This window comes from Motacilla alba, chromosome 3 (genome assembly GCF_015832195.1).
Source record: "Motacilla alba alba isolate MOTALB_02 chromosome 3, Motacilla_alba_V1.0_pri, whole genome shotgun sequence".
Taxonomy (NCBI): Eukaryota; Metazoa; Chordata; class Aves; order Passeriformes; family Motacillidae; genus Motacilla; species Motacilla alba.
In genome coordinates this window covers 74,612,548-74,628,446 of record NC_052018.1, presented here as the reverse complement: position 1 = coordinate 74,628,446, position 15,899 = coordinate 74,612,548, and the positions used below count along the sequence as shown (strand labels likewise).

The following is a 15,899-nucleotide window of genomic DNA, read 5'->3' as shown; positions in this document are numbered from 1 at the left end:
TGGAAGGGGTTTTTTTTGATGAAGAAAATCTGTTTTGAATTTATACTGCCCTGGCAATGGTCTCTATATAACAAATTCTGATGCTGGAAGGCTATGATTCCTGTAACTTTTGGTATCATGAAAGGATCCTGTACAGAAAGATCATTCTATTTTTTTCTTCCCAGTCACAGATGAACAGTGTATGGGAGAAAGAGAAAACTTAGGGAGAAAAAAGACTGCTGGATGATTCCAACTGAGAGACACGGGTATTTGATAGTAGAGAACAGATGAAGTATTGAAAGACAGTAGTTTCTTGTTTTTCTTATAAGGACCAAAACAAGCAAAGGAAGACACACATTTGCAGCAGTGTACTGCAAGTACTAAAATTTTTGATTTTCATTCCTCCAAGAAATTGGTAATTACCCAAGAAATTAACTTCTTACTCCTTCATTATGAGGAAGCAGTTACAAATATCTCATGGGTCAAATACAGCAAAGAGCCCAAGCCATGAAACAGCCATCTGACCCACGCCCACTCCCGCAGGGCTGCATGAAAGGAACAGCACTTGCCAGTGATGCAGAGCCACCTCTCGCTGTGCTTGGGACAAGCTGTTTGGTCTTCCTCCACTTTCCTGTCTCTAAAAATGAGAAAGCATTTCCTACATCCCCCAGAACAGGGGTGAATTGGTACTAGGAAAGCCCAAGAGAAGAGACGTTGCTTTAGCTCAGTGAAGTCATCAATAAAGCTTTCACTGATTTCAGCATAGTAAGGATTTTGTGCAAGGATTTTTCTTTTCAGTTTCATCACAGAATCATGGAACGGTTAAGGTTGGAAGGGTCATATATTTCAACCTCCCTGCTCAAGCACTAGTACACTCAGGATTGTGTCCAGATGGCTTTTGGATATCTCCAGAGAAGGTGACTCCACAATGTCTCTGGGCAACCTGACACCAAGATTTCCCTCTTAAGCCTTAATCCTGTTCTGATGCAGTGCACTAGAGGAAAAGCAGGCTGATCAGACGCAGCTAGAGAAAAAAAGATATTTATCCCAGAAATGAGCCAAAGCATTGTGTGCACCAGTCCAAGATAGACGCCAGCTTCTGTCTGGAGAAAAACAAGTGCTGTGACAGGACCAGGAATAGGAAAGTTATGGTAATAGAGGCTGTGCAAGTGCCAGTAGCCTGGTTTCTGCCTTACTGCTCTCATAAAGGCAGCAAGGGAGGAAGGACTGCTTCCTAGGACACACTACTCCAGGCTTTGAAATGTGATCCTACCTCAGGAGCGACAAAGTTGGCTGTGTAGCAGGGAGTCATGAGCAGCCCGTTCTCCGCTCTGAGTTGTTTGGCAAACCCAAAGTCACAGATCCTGATAGAGTCTGGGTTTCCTGACTCATCCATGTAGAGGATATTACTTGGCTTGAGATCTCGGTGCACGACCTTAAGAAAGAACAGCGAGAAACAAGTGAGAAGAGGAGGTCAGGGAGCACTGGGGCTTGGCTGCCATTTCTGGTCTGCTGGTTGAGGTAGGTCAAGAGCTTATGCTGAAAATATTTCAGTTTTGGAAAAAAAGTTACTTAAAAGCCTTGGAAAAATGAAGGGAAAAAAAATGAAAATCTGTTAAAATGAGAGACAAAATGCTTGACAGCCCCTGCGGGTGTATTGAGATGGAGCTGCTGTTTTAAGAGGAGACAACTTCCTGAGGGTGGCCAAAGTGGGCTTCTGTACAAACATCTTGGTGGCAGAATCTCCTGGAGCTTGATGGCCCTGAATACTCGTCTGAAAGGTAAAGAATAAATCACATCATGGGAGGAAAGTGCATAAGGGTCTTCTTGTGGTTGTCCATGTGAGTGGCTCACACCTGAAAGAAGGGATTAATTTCTTTCTTAATTTCAAAATGTATTCACACAATTTCATGTGACTATGTGTTTTACCAGACATGCTGAATTTCAGTGGCAGGAAAACAGCCTTTATTTGGTATAGTCAGACTAAAAAATTACCATGAAAGCATAGAAGTCAAAGCACAAAACACAGTTTGTTTTAACCATGAAACAGGAAAAGCAGTAAATATTTGACTAGTTATCCAAACTGCTTGTCCCTGAAATGCAGAAAAGGAGAGATTTCCAAACTGTTGTATAGAAGAGCTTAGACTTAAAAGTCAGATTTTAACAGCATGTCAGAAGTCTTTCCCATCAGCTGCTCAAACTGTCACTTCATTTGGAGAGCTGAGCATTTGATTTTCTACCTGTCTGCTGATTCAGCTATCCTATCTGAAGTGTTGCTAAAAGTTCAGATCCTGCAATAATGAATGTGATAAAAAGTCAACAACTGATATCTTAAGAAAGTACATGAACTTGAAAATCACTGTAGTGTGGGAAGGAAAATACTACTTTGACATACTTCAGTTCAGTTGAAAATGGATAAAAAGCCAATGACCCTATTTCACAAACCAAATGTAACTATAAATATGGAGGTACTTTTTTTTAGGGGTCGGAAAACATATTTACATTTCAGAGAAGCAAAATCACAACTATTTGCGATTTCAAAATGTTGAATTTTAAGAAGGTTGATGCAGCTAAGCCAAAAAAGCAAGGCTTACACCCTGAGAGTGTAGGTAGTCCACAGTCCTGGTGATGGTGCACAGCACAGCGCTGGCCTCCCGCTCTGAGAAACACTTCTGCCGAAGGATGCGGTCCAGCAGCTCACCTCCCCGCATCAGCTCCATCACCAGGTACACGAACTTCCCATCATCATAGACCTGCAACAGCAACACAATAAATCCATGTCTTGGACCCATCGCCTTGGCAAAAGTTGTTCCTTTAACCACAATGTTGGCTTGTTCATGTGTGAAGTTGCAAGAAGAAAATAAGAGCAAATGTGTGGGAAATGGGCTCTTTACACTCAATAACTAAAAAGAAAACTTTATAAAATGACTTAAATCACTACTTTATTCTGGTGTCTGTAGCAGCTTGCTGATTTGTCCACAGAGAAATGTAGCTTTCCTGGTTTTCTATCATGTCAACAGAGCAGGCTCAGCTGTTAAAAACAGCGCTACTCCACACAGCTTCAAATGTCTGCTGGCTCTCACCCAAGCATTCTTCTCAGTAGTGTTCTCTCTTTCCACTTCCACAGGGTAATATTTGCCATTTCAAATATCAGTATTTCCCTTTGACTCATGATCAGCTAAAGAGCTGTATTATAATGTTGGCCAACACTTGCATCTAATGACATTATATTGTTTATATTTGCAATTCTGGTGAATATATTGTTGATATCAGCTGCAAGACATATTTACATCCAGTGTCAATGGCAGTTGGTAAAAGACATTTTATCATTTAAATTGGAGGATAACCATTTTCATGTCATCATCCTTTATCTGGACTGCAACAACAGGCAGTGTTATAATCATCAATGCTAAATGTTTTTGGAAAGGAATATAAAAACTTATTTTGCACAGATTTTTTAGATACACTTTAACACTTAGGAATTAGGTGAGACTTTCCTGAGGGCATGTGATTAGGAGATACTTATATACTTCTCTAAGGTCTAGACCATAATGTACTGGCCACTGCCACAAGCAGGATTTTGTTCTGTAAACTCTGAATTTGACATGGTGTGGACAATATTAGGTGAGACTTCAGGCAGCTGAAGTAAAACACCTCTGACTAAAGGCCATTACTTCATTTAAGCATAGTGAAGGATTATTTTTTCATGCGAAATGCTGAAGAAAAATACCTTAATGGCTGCTGGAGTAGAAGGCAAATAGTCCCTGGCATTAAAACACTCTGGAGGGAAGTCCTAGTGACTCTGTGAGCTCTCCTCTTCCCAGCAAAGCAGACAGCACAGGCTGCACAGGAATGGCTGCTGCTTGAGAAAGATCATCCCCCTGCCCAGCCGCACTGCTGTGTGTATTCAGCAGTGCCCCAAAACCCCCAGCTAGAGAGATCCTCTTTTAAATAGTGCTGCAAACCCAAATCCATTTTTCATTCTCCAGCATTGTGTCCCTTTGGTTTTATTTATGGTTTGTTGGACACTAACTGGAGAATACATAACCTGACCAGTCTTTCCAAACACTACCCGGTAATTTGCTAAGTCATGTTTTTCTCCTTGATTTCAATGGGTCTGGTTTTAGCTCAGACCTTCAACTGAAGAATTTTCAAGACATGGACTGATAAGTGAGCGTCACTAGAAGGTGAAAATCATTTCATGCTGAAGTGCTCAAAGACTACTCACATCTTTAAGAGTAATGATGTTTGGATGTTGTCCGTATCGCAAGAGTATCTCAATTTCTTCAGAGGGGTCTCTCTTGCTCTTATCAATTATCTGGAATAAATGAAGTACAGTGTAGTCAAATACCAGTTAGCAGCACTAAGCACAAACCAACCAATTCCTACAGTTTAAACAAATTACTATTCAAAATTATTCTATTAATCATTATTCTACGAGAGGACAGCTCAAACCATGTGCAAATGACAGCCATGCTGACTGCCTGCCAAAGCCAGATGGAGCAATAATTAGTTCAGATTCTGGAGGTGTAGGCCCTCTTCTTGATGCCTACCATTCTGTTTACCCATAAATAATGGCAGTTACAAGACATGTCATTTAGAAATCGAACAACCTTGAGAGTTTTAAAATAATCATAGTTTTAAAATCACCTCTTTGACAGAAAAAAAAGATATAATCATAATATTGGCATATGCTTGTATATATGCTGATAAATTAATAGAAATTAATTCTCATATGTATTTGTAAGAAATGAAAATGTATGGACATTTACTGTCAGGGGAGAAACTATTGGTAATCATTTGGCTCTATGGGCCAAGCTGTTCTAGTGAACAATAGAGTGATCAGACATAGTATTTGGCCATGTAACCAAACTCTCTACCCATTCCTAAACTGGAAAGAAATCTGCTTCATAGATCACTTCTATGTAGTCAGTGTCTTTTGCCTTATGAGAAAATATAGTAAGATGTGCAAAATTTTTAGTTTTGTAGCAACAGATCTTAGAAAAACATGAGACCTGCTGCTTAGAGAGCATCACTGCATGAAAAGCCAGCTATCAGGAGAGCACTGACTTCTCCTCAGTGATTCTGGTACCTATATTTGCCATGTCAGGCAAAGAGCTTTAGTAATTTGTCCAGTTGAGAGCACTGCTTGATGTTTCTCACTTTGCAGATTTAAATGATAAATATGGAACAAAAAGTAATCTTAAGGGAAATCTCTGCATTTTGGAATCTCAAAAGTAACTGCACAGGAAGATGGTGAAAGACTCATTCTACTAGAAACTCATTAGGAGTACACTATTTTGTCTCTATTTCTCATTGCTAGAAAACAAAAGCAGTACTTTTGAATAACAGGTTTACCAAAGTGGAATGGGTGGCATTTTCAGAAAATAATTTCCACTATTGCCTTGGATTTCAAGGCTTCCAAACTTAAATGTGGTTAGCTCTCTCCAAGAGCTAGGCACAGAGCACAAATTTTAAATTATGATGTTAGTAGGGAAAAACCAGCTTTTTGAAAACCTCTTTTGCTAATGAGGATAAATTCCTGCCTGCTTTTTTTTATAAAATATATGCATTTTCATGGTTTATTTATGGTGCTACAAATTCAAGTACACAAGTAGAATCTTATGCATTAGCCATAATAATGCATAACTGAATATAAACCAGAGGTTTCATAGTCATCATGACTGGTACATATGTGTAGTGATAATGATGGTCAGTAATTGTCCATGGCTCAGGTATGCCTCTGAGGCCATATCAGTGATTTGATTCTGAATTAATAGAAGTGTGATAAATGAAAGTGCAACAGGCAGCTGATGCAGGTAAATGGCTGCTGTCCACAGTTGAATAAATAAAGAAAAACCTCAAGAATAGGTGAATGAAATAAGAATTCCGGCTGTTGTTCTCCCAGTTTAGTTGAGACACTATCAAGAAGCCAACGAGGCCCCGATCGACTGGCTCCATGTGAGCACAGCCACAGTGACTGAACGTGTCCCACTCAACCAGTAAGGCTAACATACAAGAAGATCTTCAGGGCCACTTCCTTGGCTACACCGACAAACCTCTTGTCAAGTTACTGGAGTAACTCACATATGCCCCTGTTAGCATCTGCCTGCCTTGTACAAACCAGCAGAACCTACTGTGGCAAGTATTACCACCAGTGTGAAGGACCACTATCACTGTGCTGCTGTAGCAAGCTATATATTCCAGATTCCTTTTCTGTTGCAGTTCCTTGTGAAAGCAAATATCCAGAGCTGTGGAAAATTTTAGGCGGCTATTAATAATGCAGGACTATAAATGCATATATATGGCCTAAAAAAAATTCAAACCAAAAATAGCCTCAGCTATTGACAAAACTAAAACCAACATAACCCGAAGCACTCTGCTACTGATGTAGTAACAAAAGCAGCAGATGACATTTAATGCTTCTAATTCACAATATGCAATGTAAATACAAATTGCAAGACAGTCACACTAAATATGCACACTTTATATTTTAATGTGTGCACAACCTGCAATACACTGATTACATGGACAAACTGCCCCAAACCACACCACAAATCATCTTCAGAGCTGTGAAGGGACCCGCAAAATTCCTCTCATTCCCTGGGCAGTCTAATTGGACAGACCAGAACCATTTTTCTCCTCCACAGCAAAAGACTGTCACCCTGCCAGTGCCTCTCTTCAGTGTGCCTGTGACTTACACTTGGCCCATGACTCCTAAAGAGGCAGAGGAGTTGTCTGCTGCAACTTCATCAGAAATCCCTGCGCAGCTCAGACTGGCTGCAGTATGCAGTTTCTTTATTTGTATGTTGCAATGGCCACAGCAGTCCATTAAATATGCTCCCCAGCTCCACTGTGAAACTCAGTTCTCCTGATCTTCCTTTTCACAAAATCATAGACTTCGTGAAAGATCTTCTGAGATCAGCAAGTCCAGCAATCAACCCAGCATTGCCAAGTCCATCACAAAACCAAAGTGCCTTATTTACATGTCTCTTAAATGCCTCCAGAGATGGTGACATCACCGTTTCCTTGGGAAGTCTATGCAGTGATTTACAACACTTCCAGAGAGTTTTTTGGTGTGCTGTTAAGTCCACCCAGAATTTTATGTGGTAAAAAAAACATTTGCCACCCTGGTCCCTGTTTCCTCTGAGACACTGTATTTTGAATGAATACAGACTCTTCTCTGTTCCTCTTTGGGAGAGCCCATGAATCTCCTGCAGCTCTTCCTGTGCAAGCAATGATGGCTTTTCTTTCATTTTTATTTGAATTCAACTAAAATATACTTATAAACACTCTCTATTACAGAATGAAGGGAAGATCTCAGCTACCAGTCCTGAGAATTTGAGTAATATGTCTTGATGCTATTTTTCTATTTCTCTCTTTAGATATATGGTGAAGAAGACCAACTCAAACAGCCACCATAATGTAGAAGTAACTTAAGTGAAGACGGAAAATGAGCTGTACTGTACCTTGGCTCATAAGAGCTGAGACACACAAGAGTCATCCACTGTCCTTCAGAAGAGAAAGAAACTGAACCATAAAGAAAATAGACTTTTTTTCTGTGCATTGGACACCCAGGGATTGCTCCGAAACTTGTCTGTGTCAAACAGTGTATGAAAGAATTTCAGAGTAAAATGGGCTCAGCAAAGTCAATAGTGTCCTTTGTTCTGACAGGGGATTTGTTTGTTCTTTAACTATCACATTTATGTAACTAACTGAAAGGAAAAGGTACACTTTCTTTCCTCAATGGGATTTAGGGTAATAACATCATGATATTTTAAAATTAGTCAAGCTCCTTTAAAGGACAATACTGAACACTTTCTCTATAAAGGAAGAAAGGAGCAGGACAGAATATTTTCAAAATCCCAACTAATGCACCTGTCCAGTTTTTACAAGTTCTTCTACAAATCTTCTGCATGGAAAAAATAATCTAATTCTCCTTTACTAATGGGTTTTCAATGGATTCAAGCTTGCCAGAGCAGACTAATGAGTATAAAAAAGAGTATCAATAAAGTTCTGTGTGGGTAAAGCCTTGCTGAAATTGGCACAGCAGCTAAATAGACAGAAGATATATTTGCTTGCTGTCTTTTTGTGAAGGTATTTGCATGCTTCCAACTGTGTAGATAAATCTCTTCTTCTGGACCTAGTTATGCCATCAGCAGATGTTGGAGCCTTCAGCTGTTCGATACCACCCACCAGCTGGGACTTACAGCCCTTACAGCCCTGCCAAAGAAACTGTATGTGTGAGCACTCCCTAATCCACTTTCAGTGAACCAGCCCTGCTAATAGAGATTGCCTTCTCCAGCACCGAAATTAACCTGAATGACTGTGCATGAGAAGAATGGAGAATGGCTGTGTTTCTCACGTGGAGCTCTCCATCACTACAGTTGTGAGATTGGAAAAAGGTAAGAGGTGGGAGGAGACAGTGTAACTGCCTTTGCTGTCTGGAAAATGAACAGCCTAAAAGAAAAGGTGAGAGAGAAACAGGAGAATGAGAAAAAGGACAGAAAAGAAACATGAGATACACTGATGGGAAGAGCAGTGATATGAGCCTGAGGAGAAAGGATGAGGCTCTGGCCAGGCTGTGGTCGAGCTAGCAACAAGGAAACTGCTCTGTTGGGTCTTTCTGGGCTGGGGAGAAAGGACCTTGTGCATCTTTAATGACCAAACAGTTAAATGATCTTTTAATCCGCCTTGTCTTCAACTGCCCCAGGTGACCTTCCCTGGCAGCTGAAATTGAGATAGAGTGTGAACTGGGGCAGCTGAGCTGCCAGTACAGCCCCAGTCTGCTGCTCCAGCTGCAGCAACACCAAGTCCAGCAGAAGGCAGGGCAGACACTTCGGCATTCTCATACCTTGTACAGCCAGACCTGCTGCCTGTGCATTTAGGCAGAGGGATGATGTAAAGCTCCTTTTGACCAGCACTAGGGAACTTTGAATGGCTTTGTGAAAAAAGCATGGAGGAGAAAGAGAGTTTCATATGCTTTTTAAAGCTGCTTTTTTTTTCTGTTATACACAGGTTTTTTCTATAATCTGTTTGGAGAGTAAGCATAGGTTAATCTCCTTAAAGAACAGATTCCTTACATGGTGTGATGTGATAGTCTCTGTAAAAATCCTTTCCTTTTCTGGGAAGGGAGGGATGAGCAAAAGGAGAATTAATTTTGTGTCCCTTTGCACATTGTATCTACACTGTGATGTATTTGAAAATTCAGGGCACCACTAGCGGAACTGACTATAGGTGGGATTTGCTTCTCTTCTGAAAAAAGGAGGCGTGACAGCACACAAACTTTAACCTGGACAGTTTCATCTACAATACTAATTCCAATGAAAGTGTCACAGAGAGAAAGTTCTGCAGTTCTGTGCTGCTGGAAAATGTACAGGTTTCCATTTCAGTAATATTTCCTTCTAAAAATAAGGTCTATTCATGCCAAGCATCTGTTTTAATTTGGTTTCTTTTTTGATGTCAAATAACTCAAGCTGGATGAAAATCACTGAGGAAAGGCTAATATTATTTAAAAGAACATGGTATAATTTTAAATTTAAGAGGTCTCCAAGGAGAACTTTTCCAAGCCTAATAGTTTCTGAGGGACTATTTGCTGTGCTATTAGTTTTGATTAGCTTCAGAAATTCATTCCCTCTATCCATGCTTAAATCTTTCAGGAAAATAGTGACTAAAAAATTACTATTAAGAAGAAACAGGCCTAATTAGCAATACTTTTCTGAAATAAGGACTGCCCATCTGATCAAACTGTGCAGGTGAGACATTAAACATTTCTGTACGCAGAGCATGCCCACTTGCTGACACCATTTGCTGACTTAGCACTTCTAAGCTGTCAGCTGGAACTGTTAATTAACTGCTCTTGTTAATTAGCACTTATAGGGTAGCACACATTTCTAAGCAGAACAGAAACATTAACAAATTTATTTCAACAGCACCCGTGAAACAGAAAAGCTCATTTTAGGGAGAAATCTTCAGTTCTGGAAGCAGAATAGATTGGTGGGAAAGGCTTTGCACTGGGTTTCAGTCTGCTCTGCTCAGCACACAGCCTCGCATCAGACTGATGAGTTTTCAGTCCACAAAATAACTACAATACTGCTCTCACCTTCTACAGAAAGCTTCAGAGATGGAAACCAGTGAATCATACTCAGAAGTTATAAAGGGGAAAAATTATTACATCAGTATGGAAGACAAATGCAAGAAACGTAGTTTGAATGGCCCCAAAAGAGAAACAGAGACACAAAGGACTGAATTCTGTCCAAAATACTTTAGGTATTTGGCAAGCAAATTAGTGAAGAGAAACATGATATTATTAAGCTGTAGAAAAACTGCTGCCTGATCCTAGGTCTCAGAAAAAATCTAGTTAGCAGAGAAATATCATATTCTCACATTCTTCGGAGGTTCAGCCACGCCAATGAAAGAGACACTAAGAGCTTTGTGGCAAAATGGGAAGGAGGCTGCAGGAATCCTTAAACCAGAGATGTACAACCACTACACATTTAAGATTTGCTTTGAAGCTGAGATTAAAAGGTGGCCTGCACACATTTCTGTATTTCTACCTGTCCTCTCTGATTATTTTGTTATGAATTTAAGCAATGCTTCGACCCCATTTACCCCAAAAGTCAGCAAAGGCTCTTGCTGCTAGAAACAAGCTGGCTACTTGTAGAAATGCTCAAGCCACTCCTGCCTCTCTGCCCTGCCTTCTCCCACATCCTTCCAGCAGAGCCCAGCACTCTGTGCTGGCCTAGCCTTTCTGAAGCTGTAGCTGCAGCTATTCAAGCAGTGTCTCCTTGGAGAACTGACTTCTGAGGGGAGACTATCTGGCAGAAAGCACAGAATCACAGAATATGCTGTGTTGGAAGAGACCCATCAGGATCATTGAGTCCAACTCCTATCTGAACACACTCAAAACAACAGAAAAGTGAGACCCAATGAAGCTTTGCAGGTATTCTGTAAAACCCAAGTCTTAAAAAATGAGGACATCATTATGTTGCCTCCTGTTATGGTGAGTGTATGGAACGACCCTGGTCCAGGGTGGAAGTCAGGCCCTTTGATTAAGTTTTTGAAAAGGGAAAATCAAGAAAGCCTTTAAAAATACTCTCAGAGATCAGATTGCAAGATCCTCATAGACAACAATAATCTATCATCCTTTGCTACTTCATCCATTTTACTGTAAATAATTTTCCATCACATCTAGAGGACACCCTCCATGCTGTCTGCAATCACTCATAGTATGGCAACTAGCCCTTATTAGGGCTATTAATGCTGGTTTCTTTGCAGAGCACTATAGCAAACAGCTCTCCCTGTGCCAATTCAAAGAAGGACAAAGATTTGTGCTTAAATCTGCTCTAAAGCCTGTATCTCCTAAGTGGCACCCTGTAGGCTACTGAATTTGGTGCCCCACTTCTAAAAAGGTTGAGTTTGCTTCAGACACTCAAAGCCATCTTTTTCCTGAGTGTCTGGGCCACATTATTTCCTGATGCCCAGCTTTATAAACAAAATTTAGTGGGAAAACCTGGGAAATGTTTTATGTAGTTTATCAAGGTAAGAAGGGGTCTTGTACCTCTGACCCTGCATTTTGTAAGGCTAGATTTCCACTACTTTGACAAATCCAACTGCTTGGCATGTGAAAGGGAAGACGTCTCGGTCATTTCCTTGAAGAGTTTGCTTTACCAACTGCTCTCACAATCAGACTTTTTTTCCCTGCAGCTCCCTTTTTTAGCTCCAAGACATTCTGTCTTGCCTTGCTGTCTTTAGCAGCCAAATGGTTGTCATCCATCATTTATATCACCTTAGAGATATTTATAGATTTTGATCGCATCCCACTGAGCTCTTGTCTGTCTTACATCACACATATTTGTAGCTCTCTTCATAGAGCTTGCCTTCTAATTCTTGCATATTTTCTGCTATAGATTTTCTCTAATTTATTTATATCCTGTCTTAAACCACAGATATCAAAAGAGCACATGATCTCACAGGGTTTAGTATTCCTACTCAGGTACTACAAGAAAAACTCATTTATACGCAAGCATGTAAATAAGATAGAAATCTACAGGTCTGCATATGAATTTTATTAATAAAGCTGTAACTACACTAGCAACATATTTATGAAATACTTGTCTGATGCTGATACTGAAATATTTCTATTTCCTTCCTACAAATTATTTGAGAACACTGAATAGCTGCATTACATATTCAGGGAAGGAAAGCAAATAGTAAGGAAAATTTTTGGCTAGACTGCAGTCAGAAACACTTTCTCAATAAAATATTGGAAAGTATCTATAGGTATCATTAGTATGATCTTGCAGAGGCAAAAATATATGCTTTTCATAGATAATTTGATAAACCATCTTGAGGAAGAGCAAAGACAGTTAGAGGCTTCTGGAAGCACTAAGCTGGCACTCTTATTTCCCTTCACTTGACTAACAAACTTTATAATGAGGTCATTTTACATGACGCTATATTCCTCTTGGTGCCATTTTTTCCCCAAGTGTGAGATGTGACAGAGACCTGCTCTTACCCACAAAAACCTGACTGTGACAGCCACCCAGCAAAGTCGAGGGGGGTCTGCATTGCTAGGGACTGAACAAGAACTGAGACAGGACCTCAGCATCTGATCCATGCCCATGCAGCCCATCCTCTCTTTGGCAGAGTCCTGACAGTGCTCTGCTCCAGCAGCAGGTAACTTCTGCTCAATTGAAAAGGGATGCATTACCAGTGGCTCTGACCTGCAGACTGACCCTGACCTCTGTACCATGTTCTGGTGCAGGCAGAGGGGGGCAAGGTTGAGGGGGAGCAGTGGTTGATTACCTGCTGGTTTGACAAGCTGGCAGACTCAGGGCCAAGAAATGTGAGGTCATCCAACAAACTTTCCATTGACCTTCCTATTTAAATACTGATATATTTATCCATTTTCTGCCAGACACTAAGTACCTCCCAAACAGACAAAAATAGATACAAAGCCTTCCCTGAAATTTCCACTGTCTGTTTCACTTTAGTTACTTTTTATGGTTATGAAGAGACAATTTTAAGCAAATCTCTCTGGATCAACAGACACCTTAACTTTCAAGGAGATTTAAAGATGTTTGGACTGATTTTCTTTACTTTTTTTTTTTTATTCTTATTTCATTAAGTAAGATTCCTATTTTCTTTACTGCATTCAGTACTAAACTCCTGACCTAACCATACTATAGGCTAAGGAGAAAATGTAGAGCTACTAAATACCTCCTGCCTTCAGATCAGTGTGCAATTTTATCTACTCACACCAACCACCTAGAAACAACCAAACTAAGATCATGAACATTAATGGAAGGGGGAAATGAAGCTTAAGGAAATGATGAAAAAACTATGGAATTTAAATGGGTTTTGGTGACTATGTCACTCACTGTCATTAGCAAATAAATGACATATACAACCAATTTGATTACACAGGCCTGCTAACACTAGCTCTCCTGACTTCTATTTATTGATAGCATGCTGACACTACTTCTCTGCTGGTATCAAATTTTTGTAGCTAATTAAAATGCACCTTCTCTCCAGTCTGCACACACCAAAAAATGCTAGATAGATGTGCTTTGCAGCTGCCAGAATTATACATGAGCTGTAAGATTCACTCAGACTCTAGTAGAAACTAACTTGTATCCCAGTGGCAGACACAGACTTCAAACTTTGGCTTTGCTCACAACTGTGGAACATCTGGAGCCAAACAGTTGGTTAGTACATTACAGAGATAGGGAAAAATCATGAGATTCTCATGTGTTTCAAGATCCAAATTCCACTGTAATATTGGCATCTCAGAATTGGACTTGTCAATTGGGACTATCTTTACTGTATTTTTCTTCTTCAAAGGAGAGAAAATCTATATCCTGTTTTCGGGACAACCTAGTTTTTTGCCTTGCCTCTAACAGCATGGAGGGACTGAAAACCCACAAGACTTAACCAGCTGGATATTCTGGACAAAAAGGCAGTTGACATCAAGGTGTTGAATTGGGCATCCAAACCACCTACCTCTGCAATATTGGAGGCAGTATTGGGGGTAGAAATGGCTCAGCAGCAGAAATTTCTACCGGGCTATAATACACCAGTAATCTCTGCTGGGGGTCAGGAGTCAATCTGAACAGACAAACCTTTAGAAACAGAGAGATGAAATGAAGTCCTTCTCTAACCTAATCTGGCATTAGTAGAAAGCACATCCAAAAAACCAGCTTGAAAGCTTCAGTAGTGCTCCAAGCTTGAAAGCTGTGCAATAGTTTTAAGACAAGAAAAACATTCAGAATATGCTAATTGCATCACATCTCTAGAAGATTTTGAAAAATCTGATTCACCAAATATGCTGAACTCCAAACAAGAGCTCTTAATCTGTTTAGGCTTCCATTTAAACTTTCTTCCACCCACAGAAACCCCTACCAGCTCCTCTAGCATCATTCTTTTACTTAATTAACTTATTTTCTATAGATATTGATGTGACATAATACTTTGATCTTATTTTCCTTTGCTTCTGACCTCATCATTACATTTATACCTATATGAAGTATGTAACTACAACTGACAAAGCCAGTTCTCTTTGCTATTAAAAATCATTAGGCCTGCTGTAGTCAAGATGATCAATATTATAGCAGAAGAATCTTAAACACAGTAGAAGTCCATCAGAGGAGAAACACTCTTTTTTTCCCATCTCTCTTCTTTCTACCAGAGTATTATTAAACATCTACCTCAGAATATTCTGTGATTCAGAAGAATGAATAAATCCTTACTTTTTTACTTTTTTCATTTGGGAATGAGACGGAAAAAAGTTATAAGTAAAATTTTAAAAGCTCCTCAGAGTATGTACGTGCAAGTAGAATATGACACATGGACTTGCTAAACCAACATCTACCTGCACTGACCTAGATAGGTGGTTACTAGTTTCAGGGTAGACTCAATTTGCAGGAAATCTGACTGTCTACAGGGTTTTCTCTTTCAGGGTAGTAAAATGCTCTCAGAAGTGGAGCTATGTCTGAATTCTGAAATATTGCACTTAGAAGCCCAAGGGCATGTCTAAAATAGCTTTAGAGTTTATTATTAGCATTTCATTTTTACAGATGACATGGAAGAAGAGGGAATAGGTTACAAGAAAATTCTCTTCTTCAGCAGACTCCATGATTGGATTTACAGAGGCAGTACAGCTGCCTACAGGTGCAGAGAGGTGTCTGGGGGAAATTCCAAAAGCTCCTCAGTGAGACACATGCCTAATCTCAATCAACTCTGAAAATAGTGAAATTCCAGATCTGTTCAAATGCTTTACAACACCAGCAAACACCATTTTTGCACTGCTAGACATCTAATTACCTTTACAAGATCCATTCCCCCCTCCCCCCAATTAACAGCAGATGGCCAGCAAAAGGAAAAGGGATGAAGTGTTTTGCATTTTATTAAATATGTTCTGCTTCTGGTTTAGGAAAGGTTTTCCTTTTCTGGCTCTGACTCAAGTTACTCTGGCTAGGTAATCTCCTGTCTCAGTAAGACACCATGGAACAATAGCAAACAAGGTGAGTGGCAGGCTCCATGGAAGGATTCTTTATTTACACAGTGACATGGTGTGTGTCTACCCGCAGTGATGCCACCATGTAATTTCCTTAACTCCCCCCCTATCACCAGCCTCCCCTGAGAGAGACAGGATGATGTTCTCTGAGGTGTTGGCAGTTCCTCTGAAAGAGGGAGCTTTTAATGAGGTGGTGCAAGGCAAATGGGGCTGCTGCCTATCATACGAACTATCACTGCAGACACTTTTCCCTCTGAATATTCCGTACTAGAGAACACTGAGAAAATTATACTTACTAACAGAAATGAAAAGAGCCTAATTACAGTGATTTTTAAAGAGAGAGTTAAAGGATGCATGTCGAAAGAGACTAATATATAATTATGATAATATCAGTTGCAACTCC

At 40.0% G+C, this 15,899-nt stretch overlaps 1 protein-coding gene across 8 annotated transcripts in view; it reads right to left on the bottom strand.

Moving 5' to 3' along the window:
- RPS6KA2 (ribosomal protein S6 kinase A2) overlaps positions 1–15,899 on the bottom strand; it is a 275,673-nt gene that overhangs the window by 9,849 nt on the left and 249,925 nt on the right. For all 8 annotated transcript variants that reach the window (XM_038133585.1, XM_038133590.1, XM_038133584.1 and 5 more), the window contains 3 exons: positions 4,208–4,297; positions 2,574–2,732; positions 1,253–1,414 (listed from right to left, as the gene is read on the bottom strand). In XM_038133585.1, the coding sequence (XP_037989513.1) occupies positions 1,253–1,414; positions 2,574–2,732; positions 4,208–4,297 (411 nt within the window). The remainder of the gene's footprint in view (positions 1–1,252; positions 1,415–2,573; positions 2,733–4,207; positions 4,298–15,899) is intronic.